Genomic DNA, 26,071 nt, shown 5'->3' on the forward strand with positions numbered 1-26,071 from the left:
AAAAAAAGCACAGGGCTGATGGACGATTAGCTGAGCGGAGAGCTAATGGGCTGATCGACATGAAGTGTGAGTCGCTTATTTTTTTGGGCTGTGGGTTTGTTACCTTTAATCACACACAAGTGTGCAGGCTGCGTGGGGGAGCTTAGCTGGAACAGAAGACAGATTGGGAGTTGTCGCTGCTGGAAGCACTTGTGATGTGGCTGCTTACATTTCTGAGTATGACGTACAGCTTGTGTGCAGATGCAATAGTGACTGAACGGAAGTCATGATAGGGACTTTGATCGTTGAGGTTTCATGAATCTCTAGGTGGAGGGGATGACGCGACGGATTAGCATTTTTGGGGGTTCTTTGTGCATGACGATTCCGTACGAGAAGCATAAGTACGAGCTGTTTTACTTATACAAGCTGCTGGAAGGAGGTGTTGTAGATACATCATGTGTGGTTAATTTGTCGTACAAAGAATGATTGGGCGTATGAACAATTCTTGGTTGACACAGAGCTACAACAAGTCAAAGTCTTCTTTCCCCTCTTTCAAAGAGTCTGTGTGTTCCTGTGTGTGTTCTAGTCAGATTGTGTGCGAGATTGACTTGTTATTTGTGTGCTCTGGATACCTGCTCTGGAACCCGGTTCAGAAGCTCATCATCTACGAGCCCACATTGCAGCTGATCCCTATGAAGTCTCAGCTATCTGACATGGTGAAGTACATAATTCCTAGTTGTCTTTCCTTTTTTTTCCTTATCATCTTTTTGGCGATCCTGCTGGGGACAGGAGGAGTTTTGAATTGAGATTGGGTACTCAAGACAGAACGGCTCAGAAGATTGGCTGGGGAATGTTGCTTGAATTTCTGTGTGGTTAGGGATTGAAACTATGAAGACAAAGCCTCGAATGAGAGTGATTCATTGTGAGTTATTTGAGGACTGTGGACACAGGAGAGAGAGATGCCTTGATGTTGAACTTCAGGTGATATGTCTCCGTGCTAAGGTTAAAAAGGCTTTGAGGTTGGGTGGTATTTCTAGTTGGAAGTGTGTTTGAGATAAGTTAGTCAAGAGGAGAGATGGCTCATGAATTTCCTCGATTTCACAGGTTGCCCAATGAAGACCCAGAGAGGTTTTTAGAGTGCTTGGAGTTCACAGCTCTTATTAAAGACAGGAATGCTCCGGAAGTCCTTCTTCAGATTCTATCCTTTTGTCTGTTGGGAGAAGCAAGAACTTGGCTGCAGAATTTCTCTACAAGGATGCATGATGATCAGGGTGCTCACAGAAACTCGACTTATCCAGAGGTGAGGACAGCTTTCCTGGACAGGTTTATGTGTGTTAGAGATCCTGATGGCATTTGGAGAGAGCTATGTTTATTGCAGCAACAGGCGACTCAGCTAGTGGATGAGTATGTCGGTAAGTTTACTGTGTTGTGGAATAAATGGCCAATGGTTCAGCATGTGCCTGAAATTATCTCTCATGTGAAGCTAGATATACAGAAGCCTGATGTTAGGAAGGAGGAGAATATAAAAGAAGAAATTCATGAGATGTTGGAGTTTATGAAGAGTTTGAGTTTGAATTTGATGAACGGTAGGGGAAGAGGTAGATCATCGGGTGGTTATGGCAGAGGTAGCATGCCTTCTTCAAATAATCCAGGCCTGTGGCAGGCAGGACGAGGTCAAGGGTCATTTTCACCTTGTGTCCAATGCTTTAATTGTGGAGAGTGGGGACATTACAGCACACACTGTGATAAGCCTCCTCGTGCTGGAGGTGATGTTTATCCATTGCCAACAAGGTTAAATAATAGGGGGAATGATCATAGTGTAGAAGTAAAAGATGCAGGTCAGCATAGTGCCTCTGGAATCCGTAAAGCCATTGCAGAAGAGAAAGGGAAAGGTAAGGCAGTTACATTTGGCTTGTTGGAGTTGGAGGAAGTTAAAGATGTCATGCCATTAGGGAAGAGAGATAGAGAAGAGAAGGTTGGTCCGGGTGCAAAGAAGGGGAAGCAGTCTGAGGAGATGATGACCTACTAAAAGAAGAAGAGCAGGAAGCCAAGAAGGAAGTACAGAACTGCAAATTATCCCATGAGGAAGGAGCAGGGTAATTATGATTTGGTGGAAGATCTTTCAGCGAGGAAACCGGACATTACATTTGCTCAAATGATTGGTCTATGCCCAAAGCTTAAAAAAGAATGGAGGCGGGCTGTAAATCCAGCAAAGAGGAACTCTCATAAAGGTACAATTAAGCTGATGTCTGTCTCAGAGTTGCCAGATCTTTTACCTCCTGTAGAAGCCTGGCATAAAGGAAAGGGTTTTGGAGAGGCCTATATAGATGGGGGTGCCCAGATTTGTGTGATTACGCAGGCTTGTGTGGAGAGATTAGGACTGAAGATATCCCTCTCCTCTAATTATCGGATCAGAATGGCAAACCACTCCAAGGGGAAGACTTTAGGGATGGTATGTAGCCTGGAGGTTGAGGCATTCAGTGTTTCATGTCGAGTGGATTGTCATGTGACCTACGGGGTTGGGAGCCTATCCTTTGATTCTTGGAAGGCTGTGGTTGAGGAAGGTAGGTGCAATTCAGAATTGGTAGAAAGGAATCTTTTCTGTACATATGAATGGGAAGAAATTGAATTTCGATATGGTAAGCAGGGCTGAAGTTCCAGATTCAGCAAGTGAAGAGGAAGAGAGAAGTGAAACCAGCAGTGAGGATGAGAGCTCGGTTACTTCAGAAAGTGATGAAGGAACAATAGCATTGGTGGATTTGGTAGATGAGGATTCATAGGTAGATTTTGTGGGGGCAGCAGGGTTCGGTGAGGAAGAGGTGGATAGGTTTGAGGTTATCGAGGATTTAATGCAGCCTAAATGTTCTCAAGAATCAACCCAGGTGTTGATTGAGCAATCATTGAATCTTGATCTCAATGTTGAGGAGAAAGAAGAATAGATGTTGTAGAAATACCCCAATTTGTTTATCACCTTTTATGAGGAGATCAGGGGATTTAAAGGGAAGCCTCTAAGGATTGAGCTGAAGGAAGGTGCCAAACCTGTTTTTCAGAAAATAAGGAGATTAAGCCCGGAACAGGACCACAGGACTAATTCAATCAGAGTGAACTACAGGATAAACTACTCCTGCCTTGAGAAGCTTATCTACCTCTTCCTTCAAAAGGTGTAGACAAATGGAGAGTCTATGTCGATTACAAACCTCTGAATGCAGTGACAAAGAGGAACCACTATCCTCTGCCTTTTTTGGATGATATTCTTGATAAAGTGGCGGGTCATGAAATGTACAGCTTGTGTGACGAATATTCAGGGTACTTCCAGATAGCCATAGCCTAGGAAGATGAAATCAAGACTACCTTCATTACCCCCTGGGGCTGTTTTTGTTATAGGAAAATGCCTTTTGGAGTTACCAATGGCCCCTCGCACTATCAGGAGAATTCAGATCTGATTTTATCACCTTTCTTGGATAAATTTTGTAAGTGTTTATTGATGACATATGTGTCTACAGTGGAAGAAGGGAGCACTATGGCAAGCTGAATTAGGTATTTTGTGAGATTGATAGTAATGGTGGTCAATTAAATCCTAAGAAGACTCACTTAGCTCAGACCAGCATTAAAATATTATTAAAATATTGGGGCATATTGTATCTGAGAATGGGATTGAGCCAGATCCAGGTAAAGTGAAAGCTTTAGTTATGCTGTCGTCTCCTGAGAATACCAAGCAGTTGCATACCTTTCTCCAGAAGGTGAAGTATCCGTTGAGATTTATTCATATGTTATCTCAGATTTTGTATCCTCTTCAGCAGGTGGTAAAATCTGAGCCTCTGAAATGGATGACAGAGAATGAAGAGGTGTTTGAGGCAATTAAGGAATCCTTGACTCATATTTCAAGTGTAAATCCACCAGATTATTCCAGGACTTTTTATGTGAATCCGTCTGTAGGACCAGATGCTATTGGTGCTATTCTTTTGCAGCAGGGAGAGGGTTCCAAATATATGAGGCCAGTCTATTATGCCAGCAGGGTGAAGAGTGAAGTAGAGAGGAAGCGGCTGAATTGGTCCTGGCTAGCCTCTTGTATGCTTGTAGGAGATTTCGGTCTTATCTATTGTCCAGACCTTTTGTGGTTCTCACCTCATGTTCACTATTGCCTCATATGTTGAATAGTACAAACATCTCTAGGAGCATGACTAAGTGGATAGTAGAGTTACAGGAGTACTCTTTTACCTTCTTGGTTGAGAACTCTACTAGAGCTTCCTTGGCTGATCTCCTCACCTATAAGGAAGGATCTATTTTAGTTGAAGATGTGGAGAAGAACACTGACATGAATGAAGAAAAAGTACTAGAGGATGCATTTGTTTTACACTTTGATGGATCTTACAAAAAAAAGTTTAAATAAAAGTACAGGAGGAATTGTCATTTATGATCCCAGAGGAAAGGAGATTCGGAAAATGGGAATTCAGCTTGAAGCCAGCAGTAATAATGAAGCTGAATATGCAGCCCTCTTCGAAGGTTTGAAAGTATACACTAGTCTGGGCATTATGAGACTTATGGTTAAGGGAGATGCTCTGTTGGTTGTGAAGCAAATTCTAGGTGTCTGGAAAGTTCAGCATGTTCATTTGAAGAGATGGATAAGTGCGGTGAAGAAACTGTTAAATCAATTGGATGCCTGGACACTCCAGCATATTAAAAGAGGTAAGAATGTAAATGCACATGATGCTGCGCAGGAAATTACAGCAGCTTATGTTGATGCAGTAGGAGTGCAGGAGCCCTTATACAAAGGAAAGGAGACATTAGCTTGTGAGGAAAGCTTCCTGTTAACTGGTAAAGTGCCTGAAGAAGTTCTAAAACAAAGAAAATACAGATTTATTAAAAGCTGTACTTCTTATTATCTGATAGATGATGTTCTTGACATGAAAGGGGCTGATCTGGTGCTTAGAAGAATTCCCTGGCATGAGGAAGTTTTTCATATTCTATAAGCTAATCATGAGGGAGTATGTGGAGGACATTTTTCTTTCAAAATCATGCTGAGGAAAATACTTACAGAAGGGTATGTGTGGCCATCCCTCCAGAGAGACATAAGACATTGGTGCAGGTCATGCCTACAGTGTCAGCAGATGAGTAAGAGGATCTTACATCCAAAACTCAAGAAATATCATGCTTGCTTATAATATTTTTGAGAAATGGGGAATAGATGCCATCGGTTCTCTACCCATGACAGCCAGGGGAAATTGTTATGTGCTGACAGCTATGGATTATTTGACGAGATGGGCTGAAGCATGAGCAGTACGGGCTGTCAATGCGGAATCTGTATGTAAATTTGTGTATGAGGATATCTGCTGTAGATTTGGTGTTCTACTGGAGTTGCTTTCTGATAGAGGTCCAAGTTTCAGGAGTGAACTAATGGATTTATTATGTGGAAAGCTGAAGATTAAACACAGATATGCAAGTCCCTATTATCCCCAATGTAATGGGATGAATGAAAAATTTAATGGTGTGTGTACTAATATCATGGGAAAGATCATGAGAACACATGAGAAGGAGTGGGACCTTGCTTTGTACTGGGCCTTATGGGCTTACAGAGTTGCAGTAAAAGAAGGCACCCAGTTTTCACCATTTCATCTTGTTTACGGGAAAGAAGCTCTATTACCCTTGGAAGTAGAAATTCCTGCATTACAGATGTTAATGAAGATCAACGAGGATTCAAATTTTACTCTCCGGAACCAGTTATTGGATTTACAGGAAGCACAACTAGACAGACAAAAGGTGGTGGAACATTATGCTTTAATGCAAGAGGAGAATCAGAAGTAAATAGGAAGTTCAGGGATAAGAAAATCAAGGAGGGTGATCTAGTTTTGAGATACAACAGTAGACTGGATTCTACCTTCAAGAAGAAATTTGTGACCAAATGGGATGGACCTTTTCGTGTGACGAAGAAATTAAAAAATGGCTCATATCAACTTGAGAATTTGAATGGTCGGCAGCATAAGAATAGCATCAATGGCTTAGACTAAAGAAATACTTTCATAGGATCATGAGTATGGGCAGCCCTAGACCTACTGTGATGAAACCAGACAAGCCGGAAGACCTCATCGATGAGGATATCTCTGAAGAAATGCAACTCTTATGTACCCCTATTTGCAAGACATGAATGTCTGCAGACTTGGGGATGGACAAAATGATAGGACAAAACCTGTATCAAGTTTTGAGCACTGTAGATAGCTGTGGGTAGGCACATAGTTGTACACATCAAGGGTAGGTGTGGGCTTTTGACATTTGTGGATTTTTTCTTTCACAAGCATGATGGACTAATGTATAGTGTTTGAGACAATAAACTATGTTTTGTAGGGACTTCATGGGAAATGATGAAATGCAATGTGGTTGTACCAGACCTCCAGAGCAAGGGTATCCAGTGTGTGGTCAAGTAAAAATGTTTTTGGGGTCATGTAAATCAAGTCATGAAGGGTTTTTTTATTTTATTTTCCTGAGTCAATGTGCACTTGCATGTTACAGGAATTTGATATGTTCTGGTGTCCATGTCAAGGGGCTTTTCATGTGTATGTACGGGGGTGCATGCAAGCTTTAATGTGCATGCTAATGTGTGTGGGAATTGTGTGACTAAAGGTCCAAAATGTGCATTTAATGTGCCTTGGGGGATATTTGTATTTTTTAATGGAAAATGTATGCATGCAAGGTGGCTACGTGATCAAGGATTGGGATGCTCTGGCTGACGAGTGGGCTGATACATGGGATGGGGACTACTGGAGAGTTCTGGAGAACGTGGATGACCGGAAGAGATCAGGTTGGGGGGAAGAAAGGGAAGAAGGAGAGAGGAGAGGATCTGCTGGTCGATGAACGGATGGTTCATGGGCTCCAAATTGTTGTACAAGAGCAGTGCGTCAAGGTGTAGAGGGTTGTGACGATCTGGGAGGGCGATTGGGCTGTGTACGGGCTGTCAACGGTGTGTGATGATCTAAAAAAGAAAGCATAGGGCTGATGCACGATTAGCTGAGCAGAGAGCTAATGGGCTGATCGACATGAAGTGCGAGTCGTTTATTTTTTTGGGCTGTGGGTTTGTTACCTTTAATCATGCACAAGTGTGCAGGCTGCCTGGGGGAGCTTAGCTGGAACAGAAGACAGATTGGAAGAAAATTGAGGAGGGTGATCTAGTTTTGAGATACAACAGTAGTCTGGATTCTACCTTCAAGAAGAAATTTGTGACCAAATGGGATGGACCTTTTCGTGTGACGAAGAAATTCAAAAATGGCTCATGTCAACTTGAGAATTTGAATGGTCGGCAGCATAAGAATAGGGTCAATGGCTTTAGACTAAAGAAATGCTTTCATAGGATCATGAGTATGGGCAGCTGTGGACCTACTGTGATGAAACCAGACAAGCAGGAAGACCTCATGGATGAGGATATCTCTGAAGAAATGCAACTCTTATATACCCCTATCTGCAAGACGTGAATGTCTGCAGACTTGGGGATGGACAAAATGATAGGACAAAACCTGTATCAAGTTTTGAGCACTGTAGATAGCTGTGGGTAGGCACATAGTTGTACACATCAAGGGTAGGTGTGGGCTTTTGGCATTTGTGGATTTTTTCTTTCACAAGCATGATGGACTAATGTATAGTTTTTTGAGACAATAAACTATGTTTTGTAGGGACTTCATGGGAAATGATGAAATACAATGTGGTTGTACCTGACCTCCAAAGCAAGGGTATCCAGTGTGTGGTCAAGTAAAAATGTTTTTGGGGTCATGTAAATCAAGTCATGAAGGGTTTTCCTAAGTCAATGTGCACTTGCATGTTACAGGAATTTGATATGTTCTAGTGTCCATGTCAAGGGGCTTTCCATGTGTGTGTACGGGGGTGCATGCTAATGTGTGTGGGAATTGTGTGACTAAAGGTCCAAAATGTGCATTTAATGTGCCTTGGGGGATATTTTCATTTTTTAATGGAAGAGTGGTAAATTCCACGTGATGACATGGCTGGAAAATCTGGAAGGGAATGTATGCATGCAAGGTGGCTATGTGATCAAGGATTGGGATGCTTTGGTTGATGAGTGGGCTAATATGTGGGATGGCGACTACCGGATTGTTCTCGAGAACGTGGATGAGCAGAAGAGATCAGGTTGGGGGGAAGAAAGCGAAGAAGGAGAGAGGAGAGGATCTGTTGGTCGATGAACGGATGGTTCACGGGCTCCAAATTGTTGTACAAGAGCAGTGTGTCAAGGTGTAGAGGGTTGTGACAATTTGAGAGGGTGATTGGACTGTGTACGGGCTGTCAACGGTGTGTGATGATCTGGGAAAAAAAAAGCACAGGGCTGATGGACGATTAGCTGAGCGGAGAGCTAATGGGCTGATCGACATGAAGTGCGAGTCGCTTATTTTTTTGGGCTGTGGGTTTGTTACCTTTAATCACACACAAGTGCGCAGGCTGCGTGGGGGAGCTTAGCTGGAACAGAAGACAGATTGGGAGTTGTCGCTGCTGGAAGCACTTGTGATGTGGCTGCTTACAATTCTGAGTATGACGTACAGCTTGTGTGCAGATGCAATAGTGACTGAACGGAAGTCATGATAGGGACTTTGATCGTTGAGGTTTCATGAATCTCTAGGTGGAGGGGATGACTCGACAGATTAGCATTCTTGGGGGTTCTTTGTGCATGACGATTCCGTACGAGAAGCATAAGTACGAGCTGTTTTACTTATACAAGCTGTTGGAAGGAGGTGTTGTAGATACATCATGTGTGGTTGATCTGTCGTACAAAGAACGACTGGGTGTATGAACAATTCTTGGCTACAACAAGTCAAAGTCTTCTTTCCCCTCTTTCAAAGAGTCTGTGTGTTCCTGTGTGTGTTCTAGTTAGATTGTGTGCGAGATTGACTTGTTATTTGTGTGCTCTGGAACCCGGTTCATAAGCTTATCATCTACGAGTCCACATTGCAGCTGATTCCTATGAAGTCTCAACTATCTGACGTGGTGAAGTACATAATTCCTGGTTGTCTTTCCTTTTTTTTCCTTATCAACGGGCGGTAGGGTCAACAAGCAGTTCTTCTCTACTCTTGGCCCCAGATATAGTAGGGAGAGCGTTTCACAACTTGTTGACTCAGACGGAGTTTTACAGACACATCCAGATACCGTCTGTTGGGATATCTCAAGGTGTATGCCTCAGGCACACCTTATGTTTCTATGTGTGAGTGCTAGAGGCACAGTTAGGTGCCCACAAGCACAGTTAGGTGGTGGAGAGCCACATAGGATGATTGAGAGAATCTAGGAGCAGATTGAGGAGATGATTGTGGAGCTCTGAGGTCATCAGTGATGTCAGTGAGCATGTATGAGGTGCCTACTTAAGGACCTCACTCTTCTTCATTTTACAAGCAAGTAATGCAAGTATTCTGAGTTTGTGTCCACTCTTTCCTTTCCTTTCAGTTTACCAACATGGTATTCCCCTTGAGCCCATTTCTGCCACATCATCTTCTTCTTCTTCATCTTCTTCTTCTCCATTTTCCTCTTTCTTCCCAAAATCTTTGAGAGCTTGGTTCTCCACCTACAAACGACCATTGCCCAAACCCTCTGAGCTGGAAACTCCTCTAGTATGGGCGAACTTCCACCTGCAAGCAATTGAAGAAAAAACGTCTGTGGTGGCTGCCATTCCCCAAACAGCGCATTTTTCGCCATTTCTTCTATTGCTCAATACTCCCTGCCTGCTCTGCCATTGCCTGAGCCCTTTTAGGAGTAGATGGGCGACCTCAAGACGAAGATTTTGAGCCATTTTTCAGGTCGTTTGGTTCAGTAACGAGGGAGAAATCGTCAAAACTTAGGTTCAGGCTGTAGCAACTCTCCCGGGCAAAAGTGCGCACCATTTCGTCCAACCTCTGTGCTGGACCCTCTCTGGTATATGAACATTCTTTTGCTTCAGAAAGCCCTCTTTTCCTTGCTTTGAAGAGTGAGCTACAAGCCCTCCAAGTTCAGCCTTTAGTTTTGACAGTTTTGGACAAGTTTTTGAAGATGATGCTACATAAAATGCTACTCTAGCATTTTTGGTTTTTTGAAACTTTCAATAACTTCAGTACAAGTGTGGCTTCAGTTTTGTTTTGAATTGCTAGACCTGGTTTTGATTGGAAAGTATTCATTTTAGCCACCTCTATAAAGCATGTAAGAAGAAGCATCATTGTTTGAAATTTGGTCACAACATAGGATTCCAATTGTTATTCTCTAATTTGTTCCATATATCAAAAAAGTCTGGATCCCCTTGATAAGAATTTTTCATACCTTCAAAAGGCTGGGTCTCTACAGCAGTGATGTGATTAATACTTGGCTTTCTGCTAAGAGCATCAGCAATTACATTCTCTTTTCCAGGTTGATACTGAATCATGGGCTGAAAACTCTGTATAAATGATGCCCACTTGATGTGCCTATCGGATATTAGTGGCTGAGTCAACAAATGCTTGATACTTTGCTGATCGGTTTTAATAAGAAACTCAGCTCCCATCAAATAATGTTTCCACATTCGTAAAGCATGCACAACAGCGGTTAATTCTTTATCATATGTACTATAATTGCATTCCACTGGTTTTAATTTTTGGCTCTCATACGCTATTGGATGTCCATCTTGCATAAGTACGGCTCCAACTCCATATCCACTAGCATCGGTTACAACTACAAAGAATGGTCTAGAGAAATAGGGTAATTGCAACACAGGAGCTTGTGTGAGAGCTTCTTTCAAAGCTATAAAAGATTTATCTTGATGCTCGGTCCATAAGAAATGCTTAGCTTTCCTAAGAAGGTCTGTCAATGGATGTGTAATGTATGCGAAATTCTTAATAAACTTTCTATAAAAGCTACACAATCCCAAGAATGATCTTAATTCATGTATATCTCAGGGTTTAGGCCATGTGACTATGCACTCAATCTTCTTTGGATCTACTCGAATCCCATCGGCGGATACAATGTGACCCAAATACTCTATCTGATCTTGAAAGAAACTGCTCTTTTCAGGATTTATGTACAATTGATTTTCTTTCAAGAGTAAAAAGACTAGCTTCAGATGTTCTTTATGCTCCTCAACATCTTTGCTAAACACCAGAATATCATCGAAAAATACTACCACATAATCATGGTGTTTAAGAAAGATTCGGTTCATCATTCTACTAAAAGTAGCTAGAGCATTAGTTAGCCCAAAAGGCATAAGTAGGAACTCATAATGTCCCGTTTGAGTTCTAAAGGCAGTCTTGTATATATCCTCTTCTACCATACGAACTTGATGATAGCCGGATTTGAGATCTATCTTACTGAAGACCTTGGCCCCTTTCAATTTGTCCAAAAGATCATCAATCCTAGGGATTGGATATCTATTCTTCACTAAGATTTTGTTCAGTACACGATAGTCTACGCACATTCGATAGGTTCCATTTTTCTTTTTGACTAATAAGACAGGTGCTCCATAAGGAGAACTGCTGGGTCTTATCAATCCTCTCTCTATCAGTTCCTCCACTTGCTTTTGAATTTCCTTTTGTTCTAGCTGATTGACTCTATACGGAGCTTTGCAAGGTGGAGTATTGCCCGGTAGGATTTCTATCCTATGATCTTCAGGTCAAGAACATGGTAGTCCAGGCAATAAATCCTCTAAGAAACAACTAGAAATTTGAGAAAGAAACTTTTGGTGCGTAGGCCAAGTGTTTGGCTGAGTAGCCGTTATCGTATTCACCAAAATCAGATATGTCTTCTCACGTTTTCTAATTGCTCTTTTGGCTTGTGTGTGGTTGAGTAAAGCGCTGATCTCAGGTTTCATTGAGCTTTTTAGACATATTTCTTGTCTGTCCTTCTCAATCCACATCTGATGTGAATCGTAGTCCATCTTAGGATTGTATTGATGTCTCCATGGCATTCCTAAGATGATGTCCACTCCCTGTAGGGGTGCCACTAGAAAGTCTCGTGTATCCTTGTAAGGTTTGATTGAGATTTTAAGATTCTTGACTTCTCTAGTGTACAATTGTACTTTCTTTTGGTAAAAGCAGCTTTGACCTTATAGTTAGATGGGAAAGACTCTAGGTTTAGCTTTGCTAAGGTTCTTTCCGAAATGAAATCATGAGTACTATCATCATCATGCAGAATAACAACTTTGCCATTAATGAAACATTTATCTTTAGAAGAGCATGACAATTATACTTACCTCTCTCTTGCTTGGCTACTTCGTCGTCAATCATGTGCGCTTTCAGGACACTCAGTCGCTATGTGTCCCACCTTGTTGCACTTGAAACACCTTATTTCTTTCTTTGGAAAATTCTCACCGTTTGGCTTCGAAGAAGAATCTGTCTTCTGTAGAGCAAAACCATTTTTAGATTTAAAGAAAGGCTTTTTATCAAATCTCTTTTTCTTATGAAAGGGTACATGCCGTTCTGAATCTTTCCCTTCTTTTGGGATCCCATTCTTCCTTTCACAATTCATTGCAAGAGAAATTGTTGAGCTCAGTGAGCGAGGATGAAACATGTTAATCTCGGCTCTCAACTTAGACTTTAGACCTGCCACATACTTTCTGCGTTAATCTTGCTAATTAACTTTCTCTAAGGACTGTAATTGGATCAACGTTTGCCAAAATCTATCCGTATATGTGGAGATTGTTTCCTTATCGAACTGCCTGAAAGTATCCCATTGTTGTCTAGCTTTTGCTTTGAAATGTGAGGGAAGGAAATCTCTCTTGATGAGCTTTTGAAAAGACTTCCAAGACTTTGGTCGCCTTTTACTGTGCTTAGTGATGTTCCACCAAAGTGCAGCACTCTCTACTGAATAATTTGCAGCACATTTAATCTTATCTTTTTCAGAGAATTTCTTCCCTGAAAAATAATCATCTAGTTGACTGATCCAAGACAAGACAGTGTGTGCTGCTTTCTTTCCATCAAAATTTTGAAATGAGAAAGCTTTTCTACTTATCTTACTCTTCTTCCTCGAATTTTGTGCTCTCAGTGTGGCTTTGACCGTCCTGATAATAGTATCGTCGTCGGAATCATCGTCAGATGACTCATCATCAAATGAATGTCTCTTCCTTTTCTTACCATTGATTTTCTTTTCCAATCTCTCCCTATGCTCACGCTCATCGGCCAACTGTGCCTGAAGTGTGTCTAACTGCTCTTGGAGCGTGGGTGGTTGTGGCTGATGCGCCATGCTAATGCGATAAGTACAAATAAAGCGGAACGGAGGAAGAAATAAAGATATTAAGTATATGAGAATTAAACAGATGAAATAAAGATGTGATTCAAGTGTATGGTAAGACAACAGATGGTGGAAGATACTAAGTGTAATATAAAGCAAGGAAATCACTTATCTCGCTCCTTGATTCAGAGGTAGAAAGACTAGAGTGGGAGATATGTGACCGATGTGTAGATCAAAATGGAAAAATATTTTTCACTTGTTGCATGTTGCTGGGTGAGTGCATAGCTATGTACATAGCTAGTTGGTTGTGGAAATGAGCTGTGGACACCCTCATGATGGACTCCACACTGATGATATATTGTCTTGAGATGGAAGACACTTCTACAGGGACTCTGGGAGATAATGAAGTGCAGTGAGGAGCACCAAGCTAATCCAGAGAATGGTATTCAGAGTGTGACGGGGTTTTGTTGTGGGATGACATGTACTCTTCATGGTTGTCCAATGCCATATGTGCATGAAAGCACGAGTTTTTTTGTTGAGAATGCCTTGCTTCTAGTGTGTCAGGATTGGCTTCATGGTTGTGTGATAGTCTGTGGGGAACTGAGCATTACATGCTGGTTAGCAGGTTATGTGCATTGGTGCCTAAGATAGGAGTATAGGCACTAATTGCCTTGGTATAGTTTGAAGGAAAGAGTGGGAGAGTGGTGAAAAAGCAAAAGGTGACATGGCTATAATAAAAAAGCATGCATGCAGGTGGCTACGTGATGAGGAAGAGCAAGCTTCTTGACGACGAGCTGGCACGCTACGTGATGGTTGCTTCTGGAGGGAAGAGGATTCGATGCGACTCAATAAGAGGGGCAAGAGGCTGCAGGGAGAGGGGGTTTTTTTTTTGCCACTATACGAGCTGAGGGAACACAGAAGGAGAGGAGAGCTTGGTTTTCGGTGAGCTCGGGTGGCCGGTGGGAAGCGGAGGTTGGTGTGCTCGAAGGAGCAGAAGGGGGGCTCTTCTGGATGAAGCTGACGACAAACGAAGCGCAGGGAGAGGAAGGAGGCAGTATCCGACGAGATGGCAAGCAGCTGTCGTGGGAGCTCACAGAAGAAGGAGTTCCTTCAATAACTAGAAAGGAGAACCGTGAGCTACGTGGAGATGACGAAGGAAACTGGATAGAAACTAGGTGAGCAAGAGAGGCTCGTGTGGAAGGAAGGATGCGTGAGCTGAGGAGCTGCTGCTTGTCGAGGGGGTTGCAACGACTACAGGAGGGAGCCTGTGAGTTCGTGAAGGGTGGTGGACACACGGAGGATCTCAGACGACAGGGAGAGCACCGGGGGGAGGATACGGGAGCTTTATAAGCTCTGTGAGCGGGAGAGAGAGGAGTAAGGCGACGCAGATATGGAAGAGAGGAGCTCAGAAGCGACGGGGAAGCTTCGTGAGCACTGTGAAGGCAGCAAAAAGAGAGCTGCTGTGAAGAAAACGACAAAGGTGGGAGCTCCGTGGTGACGAGCTCTGTGGTACAGTCAGCGCTTACTGAAGTCTTGTGAAGACTTGGCTGTAGTAGATGATGCGAGGGGAAGAAGATCGTGGGCTGGGGTGGACTGGAAGTGACAGGTGTGGGACTTTCTGAGAGCAGTTGATGAAGACTGTGAGGATCGCGAGTGCATGTTCTGGAGAGAAGTAGCAAGACAACAGAATCGAGATGAAAGGCGACGGGATTCTGGAGGTGGCGCTTCGCTATGGAAGGATTGCTGGCTATTTTCACGTAGGACGGATGAGAACCCCATGTTCAGAGGAGAAGTCGGTGCCTAGTTGTAGTTGCATACCTTGGAAGTGCAGAGATGACGAGTTGCCTCAAAGGAGCTTATCTCACATCAATACACAAATGATTTAATGGGAGTTTCGGGATGGCAAGTTCTCAACAGTGATGGGGCTATGTACATCCCCGTGCATATCTTGTAAAGATATAGTGTATGCTTGTATGCTTGTAGCATACCCGGTGCTCATTGCTGATTTTAGAAGAAGCCTTGCTTGTGATGATGAGGCTATGGCAGCATATAAATGAAAAAAATGAGCTTCATGGAGTCCAAGGTCCTATTACATACATGCTTGTATAGTTCATAGTATGGGTTCTCTCACAGGATGGTGTTTGAGTATATGCTACTTGAAGTCAAAGAGAGCCGGGATTGTTCTTCACGGATTTAGTTAGGGGAGATATGAGCATGGTTGTTTATAAAATGAGTAGTCAGGATGTGGTCCTGGCAATTATGCAATTCTGAAGTTGTCATTCTCTGGAGTTTTATGGTTCATGGGCTATCTATGTTCCTGAGCTTGAGCTCAGTCAGTAGGAGCTTGTGATGGGCTGTGTGGTCCACTGGGTTTTTGTTTTGAGGTTGTCTGGCTTCTGGAGAAAGTGTGGCCAGAGTGTGAGTTGTATCAGAAGGTATGTGTAGAGACAATGATGTTGAATGGATGCCTTTTGCCTTGTGATTGTGTTGTTCGGGTGTTTTAAACGTGGATGAGGGTGGCTGTGAAGGCGGATTGGGCTCTACTGCTTTTGTCCATCCACCAATGATGTCGCTTGTAGTCATCTTGCGCTCAACTGATCTTTAATTAATTGCTCAGTAATTCGTGGTTCCAATCACCTTCTTGATTCAAGCTTTACAGATTTTGGCTGTGGTCTTTGCCTTGTTGAGCTCCGATCACCTTGTTGAGCCTCGTAGCTTGCTGTATTTTCCTCTTTTTTTAAAAAAAATTTAAAAGATGGCCTTTGAACCTTGTACCCTATTTAACCGCGCTGTTGATTGCTATCCCCGGTGTGCATGCGAGTTGCAATGGTGCTCTAGAGTCCGTGATGGTAGAGTTCCTCGTGTGTCCATGACGGGTGTTCATGAGTACACAGGCAAAGGCTAATCAGGTGCGCAGAGCGGCGGTAAAGGTGAAGTAGGCCGAGTAGGCGGCTACGTAGGTTGGCAGAGACAAAAGAGGTGGCCACTATGCAAGGAGACTATAGGGTTGTAGCGCACGCAGAGTCAAAGACCAAGCTGTCGGTTGGCGGTAGCTGTAGATGAGCGTGCACAGACAGAGAGAGTCTCCAGAAGAGTCTGTTCTTCAATGCTGCGGACTGTCACGAGTGTGTGGGCAGAGTGGGAGAGAGACTCCCAAGGTCTCTCGGTGACTGATGTCCATCACTACTGAAATTGAGATGCTGTGCAGTCTAGAGAAAAGAGGCTGCGGGTGCCGGTGACTTAATGAGTTGGGGATCACTAGCGGCGCACAAATCTCGGAGATGCAGATGGGCACACGATTTTTTTTTTGGATATGCAGACAAGCACGATGGTCAAAGTACTACAGGCAACTATAGGTCTTGCAGACGGAGTCGTGCAGAAAGAGAGAGACTTGCAGGGTCTCTAAAGGGGCTGCCAAAGTAACACGGCTGTGCGTTATTGCTACTGAGCCGCTGAGGTAATTCGACTGTGCGTAGAGTTCATGGCCCAAGGCTTGCTCCAAGGCTAGGACCTCTTGAATTTCTCCACAAAAGTTCTCTTTCCAAGGTGTCTCTTTCTTCTCACACGAGCCACGAGGTAGCCTTCTTCCTTCACAAGAGCGTCAACCTGGCTCTGATACCACTGAAACCAAAAGGTAATCTTTTCAACACACAAATTCACCACTTAATCAATTGGAGAAGGAAAGCACAATCACACCATGAGAGCGACATCAAATTAGGTACAATCTCCTCCCCCTAGATGAGTGGCCCACACTTCCTCATCTAGAGTATTTATGATATTTCATAAAAGCACCAAGGAGCCAAAATTATCCCTCTCATCCAAAAATGAGGGATTTGCTTTACATAGCCATCTTAGGTCCCAAAATGAATAATAATAAAACAAATACAAAATTGGCCCATGGCCATATATAATGCACTGTGCGACACCTCGATCGGTACCCTCGCACTAACTCCAATCCTTGCTATGGGTTCCATCACCTGTACTCAAGCTGCCAATTACATTAGTTATTAACAATCAATTGAACGAATCACCGAATCAACCAATCCCAACATAACCGCTCTCAAAGCACAATAATCAAGCACAACACCAATAACACTAGCGACATCAGTATTAACATGGAATCACCCACAATACCGACCATCTAGCATGGCAAAACACAAGCTAGTCAGGCGTCCCCAACTAACCACACAAAGTATTCACTAGGACCCCTGCGGCGTCCGGTGCGCTCCTATGGAGTACTTTGCCATAGTCACACTTGACTAAAGTTATTATATCCAAAGCAAGATATATCAGGAAATATAATTTCCGTAACACCATTGGGAATAGCATTTAAGTGGTGAGTGAAAAAGGTCTGCAAGATTAAGGACAAACTGACCTTTTTCACTCACCACTTAATCATCTCGAGCAGCCTCCTCCAGGAGAGTTACTTTTCTCAGAGATTGGAGAAACTCTCCCTTCTTTGCTGAGACTTCTACAGGGTTGAGATGGCATTTTCAGCCTCAGCCTTGGTTTCTTTCTACCTCATTCCTCTGAGGTGTTTTTATTACATGCTTAGCATGGTGTATTTCCGCACAGAGCTTGCTCTAGCGGGTTTCTTTCTTACTTAATAGAAGTCTCTTTTTTGAAAAAAAAGGTCCGCAAGATTAAGGACAAACTGACTCAGCAGGGAGGCAGGAACAAGTGAGTAGGCTTGCTTGTCAATGAGAACAATTTTTGGCACACTCTGTCCTTTGTTCAATATCAAAGCAACACAATGCCAATTCTACAGTCAGGGTATGAACAGTAGAATTCCAAGTGTCTAAGGTAAAGTAAGTCTTTAAAGATGCCCATAAAAGAGAATTGTAGATGTGCATTTAAAAATTAATCTTATATCTTGTGCTTTGTTGAGATTGCATGTTCATATAGAATGAAAAGCATCATATGATTTAAAGATGTGGGTTCACCTCTTCCAGGTTGCTGCACTGTTGTGTGTCGACACTTTAAAAAAAGAGCACATTGGTACAGGTAGGCCATTTTTTAATGAAGAGCAGGAGTTCATTACAGCTGTTGCACAGGCAGCCAGTGAAGTATTGAGTAAGTTCCTTTTGACTGTTGACAATAATAACACCAAGGAAATTATGAAATATCTTCAAGATCAGCTTCAACAACTAGAGGCTTCTCGCAAAGCTGAATTGATGGCAGAGAGAAAAGGTAGTAAATCTCACACAGCCAATCAAGATGGTACAGGTGATCCACCACATTCAGAGGGGAAAGATCAAAAGCAAGATAGTTACAATGAAGGGGATGAGACTGTTAAGGAAGGTGAAGATGGGACAAACAATGAACAAGAAGATGATGACGACAATGACGATAGGGCCAGTGCTGAACATGATGACAAAACTGACGGGGAATTTTCTGAAGTGGAAACTGAAGATGAACATGAACAGGAAAACCTTGATTATGATGAAGAAAACCAGCTTAGGGATGAGGATAATATCAATATCCTGAAGAAAGTCTTAAAGGAGAAACAAAGAAAAGTTGCTAAATTGGAGAAGGGCTTTCGGAGGTGTCAATCTGCATTGGAGAAGCAAGCAGGCAAGGTCTCCAAGCTCGAGCAACAGCTAAAAAAATCAGGAGGCTCTTTGCATCACTTGCGAACGCTTCTAACAGCAGTACTAGACACTATAATAAAACACAAGGTAAGACATTGTTGTGGGTTTTGTACAAGTTTATTTCCCACATTGCTATAAGTATATTGAAATTTTCTATGAGACACGAATTTCGTGAAATTTCAGAATTTGTGCACACTACTGTTTGAGCTAAGTGATAAGTGCCATTTTATTTCAGGATCAAGAGTTTCAGCACATCAAACAATGGTTGTTTCCTTCTGCAACCATCCACCGCATTTTGAAGGCAAGCAAGTTGATCACATGAATATTTTAGGAAGACTTACCTCTTTCTTAAAGAAAGATCAATAATCTACAATGTCCCCTTGATTTCACACTTTTCTTAATGCAAAATTTTGTTTTCCTCCTTTTTGCCCCCAACTTTGCTCGATGCTTTGACTGAAAAATGAGGAGCTCCGTGAGTTAAATATTACCTGGTTTTATAATTGTCTTCATGTTAGGCTCAAATCATAGACGATCTTCATGGAAAATCAAAATACCATCCAGAACGGGTAATATTTTTCCTTTCAAAACACTAAACTGCAATCAGATGGCAAGCAGAAATCTGCAAATTTCAGAAAATCATTCTGGGGAGATTTTTTCAACCTGGACATGAATCAAAAGTACAAATGTAGGTGGGTACAGAAGGTTGGAGGGCCAAGACTGATTGGTCTCCATCCCAGTCTTTATCTTGAAAGAACAGTCAAAATCCTTATGATGGGAAGATTACAAAGATAATGATGAGTTGTTTAGCTCTTTGGCTGGCCTATCTGTAGAATGTGAATATATTACAACAAGGAAGGATAAATCTTCCTCAATGCATGGAAATGATCAGGCATTTGCTTCCATGACAAGGACAAAGGTAGAAAAGTCAAAGGCTGCTTCAGGACAACAGTCAAATAAAGCAAGGTTGATGCAGGGCAACCCAAGAAGAAATCGAAATGCCAGTACTGTAAAATCCAGGTCAATATATAGGTGACTGCAAGAGGAGGTTGGCCAAAGAAAAGAAGAAAGAATCAGGTTTGGTTGTTTATTCCTCTGCTATTGTTGCTGCAAATAAAGCTGATGACTCAGCAAAAGGATTGGTTGCTTTTGTTGGAGACCCATAGCCGTGAGGAATAATTTTGTAGTGAGCTCTGGTTGCAATCATGAGCATCTTTGTCTGTGCACCAAAAAACATGAAAGTTCTTTAATTAAAAGGCTATAGCCTTCGCAGATGAGAGACAAACTGTGCGCTCTGAACGCAGATCACAGGCTAGGGCAATGCAAATCAAAGTAGTGCAGAACCGTGAATTGTTGCGGATCTGAGGAGCAGTGCAAATGTGGACTAAGGCCATGTGCGGATCCAGAAAAGGAGGCCAGCGTGGAATTTACAAGCTGCTTGGGGATCGAGGAGTTCAAAGAGCAAGCAATCTAGATTATGTGACTGCATGAGAATTTGGGGCACACGAGAGACCGAAGTTGGCACACCAGGCTGGATGTGGGTTGCAAAGCAGATAAGACAGATGTGCTGGATGGACAAACATCTGGAGGGGCTTGCACCAGGCGTGTCTAGCCCCATGGCTTGGGATTTGCTGTTTAGATCAAATTGGGCTGAGTGTGGGTCAAATCAGCTTTCAAAGAAAGTAGACTACTACTCAGTCTGCGTATGAGTTTGCTTAGAGGGGGTAGACTACATTGAAATCAACTGCAGCTTGCAATGAATGGTTATTTTTGAAACTCTCCAAGTCTTGTGTGTGCATAATTGGCACGAAATTGCTCCTGAGTGCAATAATTGGAGGTGCAAATTGCACAATGGTGCGAGAAGGGTGAGAGTCAGTTCACCTTGATGGTCGATTAGTGAGGTAATTCTGAACCATGGGCCCAAGTTTGATCTTATATCTATACTTCAGACATGCACTCTCTTCTTTTACAAGAAATTACTTTGAAGCAATATGCTTATGTATATGTCTTGAACCTGGTGGTCGAATGACATGAGACTTTTTGGGTCTTCCTTCTTAGTCAGGTTGACTTAAGGCCAGTTCATCTGCCTTAGGAATTAGAGACTAGGTTTTGATGGGTTATAATGTCCATCTTTGGAGTTGATTTAGCATGATGGACCTAATAGTAAGAAAACAAGTCTTTCGGCTTGAAGTGGTAGACATTAAATGTCATGTGCACGGATGGGTATTTGACGTGTACAAAGGTACACAAGACTAGCTCAGTGAGCTTGGGGTAGCTTAGGGCTAGGCAGGTTTGATTCTCGGGTTGAGCTGCAAGGGTACTAACAAGATAGAGGTCTCCGCTATTTTTGGCGCATTGGGCCCGAGGCTATAGAAGCGGCCCAGGGGTTTCAGTTTCTGAGAGTAGGGGGGAGCAAGTCTAGCTCTCTCATGCAAGATATGGGTCTTGGATTGTGTTGTGGACGCACACTTGCATCCTAGCATAGCCCAAGGCCCAGCGATTGGTTGGGAGTTCGTGCCAGTAGCTTAGCTCGTGGCTCGGAGAGGACATCTCTTGATTCGAGACTCGTAGATGTCGTGGTTGGGTGGTGAGTAGCTTGCTCAAATCAGTTGGCATCAGAGCCAACTCTTGAGGTATGAATCTTTGTAGAGAGAAGGTGTGGACATGATTTCCTCCAAATAAGAGATGTAGAGTCGCTAAAGAGGTAGGGGGAGATAGAATCGTATCTAGGAATACGTGACCATATGACTTTCCAGGCGGGAGGACCTGTTGGCGTAGGGCTGCAAGATTGAAGCGGTGGGTGATGGTGAAAATCAGGGTTTAGGCCAGGGGGTGCAGCGACAAATTTAGCTGAGGGCTGCACAGTGTTGGTGCTGCAAGAACAAGGCTAGGAGGTGAAGTGCGTTGGGGATTGGACAAGGGAGATGGGCTGAGATTGATTTGGCAGGCTTGGAAACCCAAAAAAGCAAAAGCATGCCAAATTTAGGTGGATGGCTTTGAAAAGCTCTACTTTTTAAAAGCTAAGGTTCACCTTAGCCTACAAAAATTTCAGATTCCCCCCCTCACCCAATACCTAGACTCTGAAAACAATTCGCAGCAAGGCATTACCCTCAGTTGTCCTACATCGACCTCCTTTTGTCAAGCCGAACTCCTGCTGCTCCATAACCTATTTTTGACACCCCTATTTCCTGCAACCACCTTGGTTATTCGCTTCTTTCTTCTTCCTTGTCACAGTCCCTATTCCGATGCCTGGAACTCCAGCTATTGTTTGCTCTTTCCCTAGCCTGCTCTCTCTTTCAAATTTAGCCTCTGCTCTCCTTTTCTCTGCCATCATATCCTCATGGCTGATACGATTGATCCTCAATCTCGTAGGGAGGTTCATGACATGGATTTTCAAGGAGGGGACAACTAGGGTCTTTATGACGATCTGGTTACAAAGAATGCTTTTAGTGAGTTTACCTCCGCTCTCGATGAAAAGTTTAATCTGGTTAATTCGAATTATACGGAGTCAGCACAACAACTCCAAGGGATTCAGTCTTCTCTTTCGCTTCTGACTAGCACTCTTCAAGCGCTTACTCATGTGGATGCTTTAGCTTTAGTGTTGGGTCCGAACATTACACCAGACCCCTATCCTGGAGATCAGAAATCAGGGACCAAGTGGTAGACACTTGGTTGCACAAGTGGCAAGTACATTTCTAGTTTTTTTTTTTTTGCAAGAAAGAGACTTTTATTAACTAAGAGAAAAAACCCGCGAGAGCAAGCTCAAAGTGGATACATCATGAAACCATGAGGATAAATAAAGCCCCTCAAAAATTGGTGGAAAACAACCAAGGCTGAGGCTGAAAGTGCCACCTCAACCCTGTAAGAGTCTCAGAGAAGAAGGGAGAATCCTTCCATTCCCTAAAGAAAGAAGCCCTCCTAGCTGAGGCTGCATGGGAGTCTTCCTGCATACTCGTCCATACGGCCATCAAGGTATGTATGGTGTTTGTCCAGATACTAGCCAATGTGTGTGAGGGATGAACTTGAGTTTCCTCCAATGCCTCTGTGCATTTGGCTCTCTAGATATGCCAGGCTGTTATGCTCGCCAAAATCTCCCAAGAGGTATCCATAGAGGCATGTAGAGCTGCAAAAGAAAGGTGTGGTACCACATCCAAAGAATAGGACTCAACCTGATGACGTTGAATCAAATGGCCTGAGGAGATTCAAGTCTCTCATAGAAGACCTGAGGCCCCGTAAGAGAAAGCCAAGCCACTAAGTCCCATGTCATAAAGAATGGGGAGTGGACAAAGTGATGTTGGGATAAGTATGGTGAAGGGCTTGCTCTATGGTGCATGTGTGCATCTAGGGAAGTCACATGTGCGTGTGTGTATGTTGTAGAGGCACATCTAGTGCTATGATGTGTCTAGTGTGTGTGACCTAAGTGGCGATGTAAGCCAAAGACCCTCACATGGGGGGTTCCTTTGATTTAGGCCAGTCCCACTGATGTAGGGGCTAATTGCCACTGATTTAGGGGAGGTGCCTACACCATCCTCTCTTTCTATAAAATGGAGGTCATTACTTTATTCTAATACATGGATTTTGCCTCACTTGTGCTCTCACTCTTTGTGCCATGATGCATCTCTTCTATCCCACACTCTTCTACATTTGGTATCAGAGTTGGTAGGCTTTGTAGAACTCATTTTGGTAGTGCCACCTCATCATCTTCTCCACCTCTTTTTGAGCTTTCTTTGTCCTTCCTTCTCATAAATGGCTTAGCTCTGTTCTCCCCATTCCTTGCGACTTTTGTCAAGTCCTTCCAGCTGGAGTTTCTATACTATGGGGCGCTCCTCTGGCCCAGAGCATTTTTCTAGATTTGGAGTATTCCACCTGCACTGATTCAAGCAAACTCTGACAAAAAAATGCGCAATTCTGCTCTTCTGCTCAACCATTGCATGAGTCCTCCTAGCACAAGTTGCTCCATGCCTAGAGTCTGCTGCTGATGAGTTTTGAAGGCCAATGCTTGCTAGAGCAAGAAGAAATCAGAGAAAAGACAGTCAAAGATGATGCAACTTTCCCAGACAAAAAGGCACACTATTTCAGCAATGCTCTGTGGTGAGCTTACTTGGGTATTCAAGCTTTAGTTTTGCATAGAAAGCCCTCTTAAACTCTTCTTCAGTTGTGTGAATTGTACCCTCCAAGTTGAGCTAGTCTACTGCAATGCATTTTTGACAGTTTTGGACATTTGATGCTAGAGTAAATGCTAGAGTGATGCTTGAGGATTGAAGTAATGCTAAAGTACAGATCAGAGAATGCATTTTCAGTTTGAAATTCAGTTGGGACTGATCTTTTGTCAAAATGCCAAGCTCTGAAGGTTCTTCTAATGCTAATCATTTGAAGAAGACTATAAGAAGGAAAAATTTCAAAGTGAAGAAGACCCCAACCAAGAAACTTTGGGAAAAGCCAACAGGGTATGAATATGCTAAACAATTCTGAATTTATCTCTAGCAATCTACATTTGTATGGTGAGGGAGATTCCTTTGTTCCACAAGATTAGTCATTTTGTAAGAGGCCTGACAAAGGTAAGACGCTCTCATGGCTACTTTTAAAATTGACAAGTTTAATGGCCAAGGATTCCATACTTGGCAGATGAAGGTAAAGTTTATGCTTATGAAGGAAAATCTATGGGACTTAGTCAAGGAAGGAACTCAAACCTCTCAGGAAGGTGAATCAACTACAACAAAAGGTAAAGGAAAAGCCACTGACTCTACTTCTACACCTGTAGATGCAAAGAGAATTGAGAAAGCCTATGCCATCATTGACACCACATTTCAGATTTGGAATCCCCTTTTGAAGCATGGCACAAGTTAGACATATTGTTTGGTGCTAGTTCTCATACTTCCAAATTAAATCTGAAAATTAAGTTCTTTGAACTTAAAATGGAGGGAGATAATGTTGCTGCCCATGTCAAAACTATGAGAAGTATTATGACACAACTAGCTTCCATTAATTCCCTTGTCACTGAGGATGATGCTATGGCAATGCTTTTAAAGAGCATGCCTCAGGATTTTGACAATGTGGTAACTACTTTGAAGAATCTTCCTCAACCCTCATTAGAAAGCATCATTAGTGTCTTATAAGAATAGGAAAGAAAGAACACTTCAAGAATGGGCAAAATGCATACAGAGGCACTTGCAATGAAGTTTTCAAAGAGGGGCCTGAGGATGACAATCAATCTGAAGCGTTTGGCGGTGCAACGCCACCGCAGGCGCACGTCACCTCGGACCACTGAGTCTCGAGAAGCTGTCCACCGGACGGGCCTATCCAGGAGCAAACCTGAGCGTGCGTCTGCTCTCTGAGAGCCTCCCAGACCGAGTCGTCTGTCCAAGTCTCGGTGCCGTCGCTAAGGTACGTGAAGCTAGGGCCATCCCTCGGGGCCAAGGCTGCGATCTTCCCATCCGCCCCTTTGCGAAGCAGGAAGATACTGATGTCGAGACAAGCAGGGAAGGTCCCAAGGTCGGCCACATCCAAGTAGTCCCAGGGGCCAGATCTGTAAAAGTCGCGAGGAAGCTCTCTCTCCTGAAGCTGAGGCCCACCAGAGTCTGCAACTGAGGGGCTAGCGAACAGGGAAGCCTGCTCCAGTGGTGGTGTAGATTCAGGGTGTCCTGCCTGTGGAGGGGAAGGGGGAGGTGGCTGGGGGGTAGGCAACTCAGACTCCACGGAGGCGACTAGCGGGGGGGGGTGGAGGAGGGGGAGTGGGGGCTGCCCTCGGCTGAGGAACCATCGGTACAGCTGACACTGCAGGAGAGCTGAGAGAGGTAGGGGGGGGGATGGGGCTGCACTTGGGACTGGGGCTGAGGAGGAGGAGGAGGAGACTGAAGAGGAAGAGGCGGGCGCTGAAGCTGCGGGTCGGGAAGAGGGGGGTGCGACTGGGGAAGGGGTGGGGAGCGGAAGAGAGGGGGACCGGAGGCTGTGGAAGGCGGGCTACCGTCGAAGAAGAAGCTCTCCCAGGACCCTGGGGCGGCTGCCTGTCAGGTCTCTGAGGTGCTGCTGCAGAGGTTGGGTAACCTCTGCCTCCTTGCCTTTATCGAAAATCTTCTTGTTCTTTCCTCTTTTCCTTTTGACCTCAGTCCAACCGCCAGCTAACTCTGGACCGGACTCCGGCTGCCTCTGCTCCTCCTGACGTGGCTGCCCGGAGGGGGGGGAGGGGGCGGAGGGGGAGGGGGCGGGGGGGGCGAGAGGAACTGGCGAATCATGGACAAATAGTAGCCAAGTGCCCAAAGCCGTGACACCTCAGGCACTGGCCTGGCTGTCCGGTGACTACCATGCTCTGGGTGATGCTGCCGGCATCTGTCACGATCTCGATCACTGCAGGGAGAGTC

The 26,071-nt window shown here is 43.7% G+C and overlaps 1 protein-coding gene across 1 annotated transcript in view; it reads left to right on the plus strand.

Annotated features, from left to right (window-relative positions):
- The window catches only part of LOC147880318 (uncharacterized), a 144,377-nt gene that overhangs the window by 107,396 nt on the left and 10,910 nt on the right, over positions 1-26,071 (plus strand). The window contains exons 6-7 of the mRNA XM_087371152.1: positions 18,078-18,803; positions 18,952-19,017. Of these exons, the coding sequence (XP_087227278.1) occupies positions 18,078-18,803; positions 18,952-19,017 (792 nt within the window). The remainder of the gene's footprint in view (positions 1-18,077; positions 18,804-18,951; positions 19,018-26,071) is intronic.

The sequence above is a fragment of the Dipteris shenzhenensis genome, chromosome 32 (genome assembly GCF_047967505.1).
Source record: "Dipteris shenzhenensis isolate YYH24624 ecotype China chromosome 32, Dip_SZ_1.0, whole genome shotgun sequence".
In the NCBI taxonomy this organism is placed as follows: Eukaryota; Viridiplantae; Streptophyta; class Polypodiopsida; order Gleicheniales; family Dipteridaceae; genus Dipteris; species Dipteris shenzhenensis.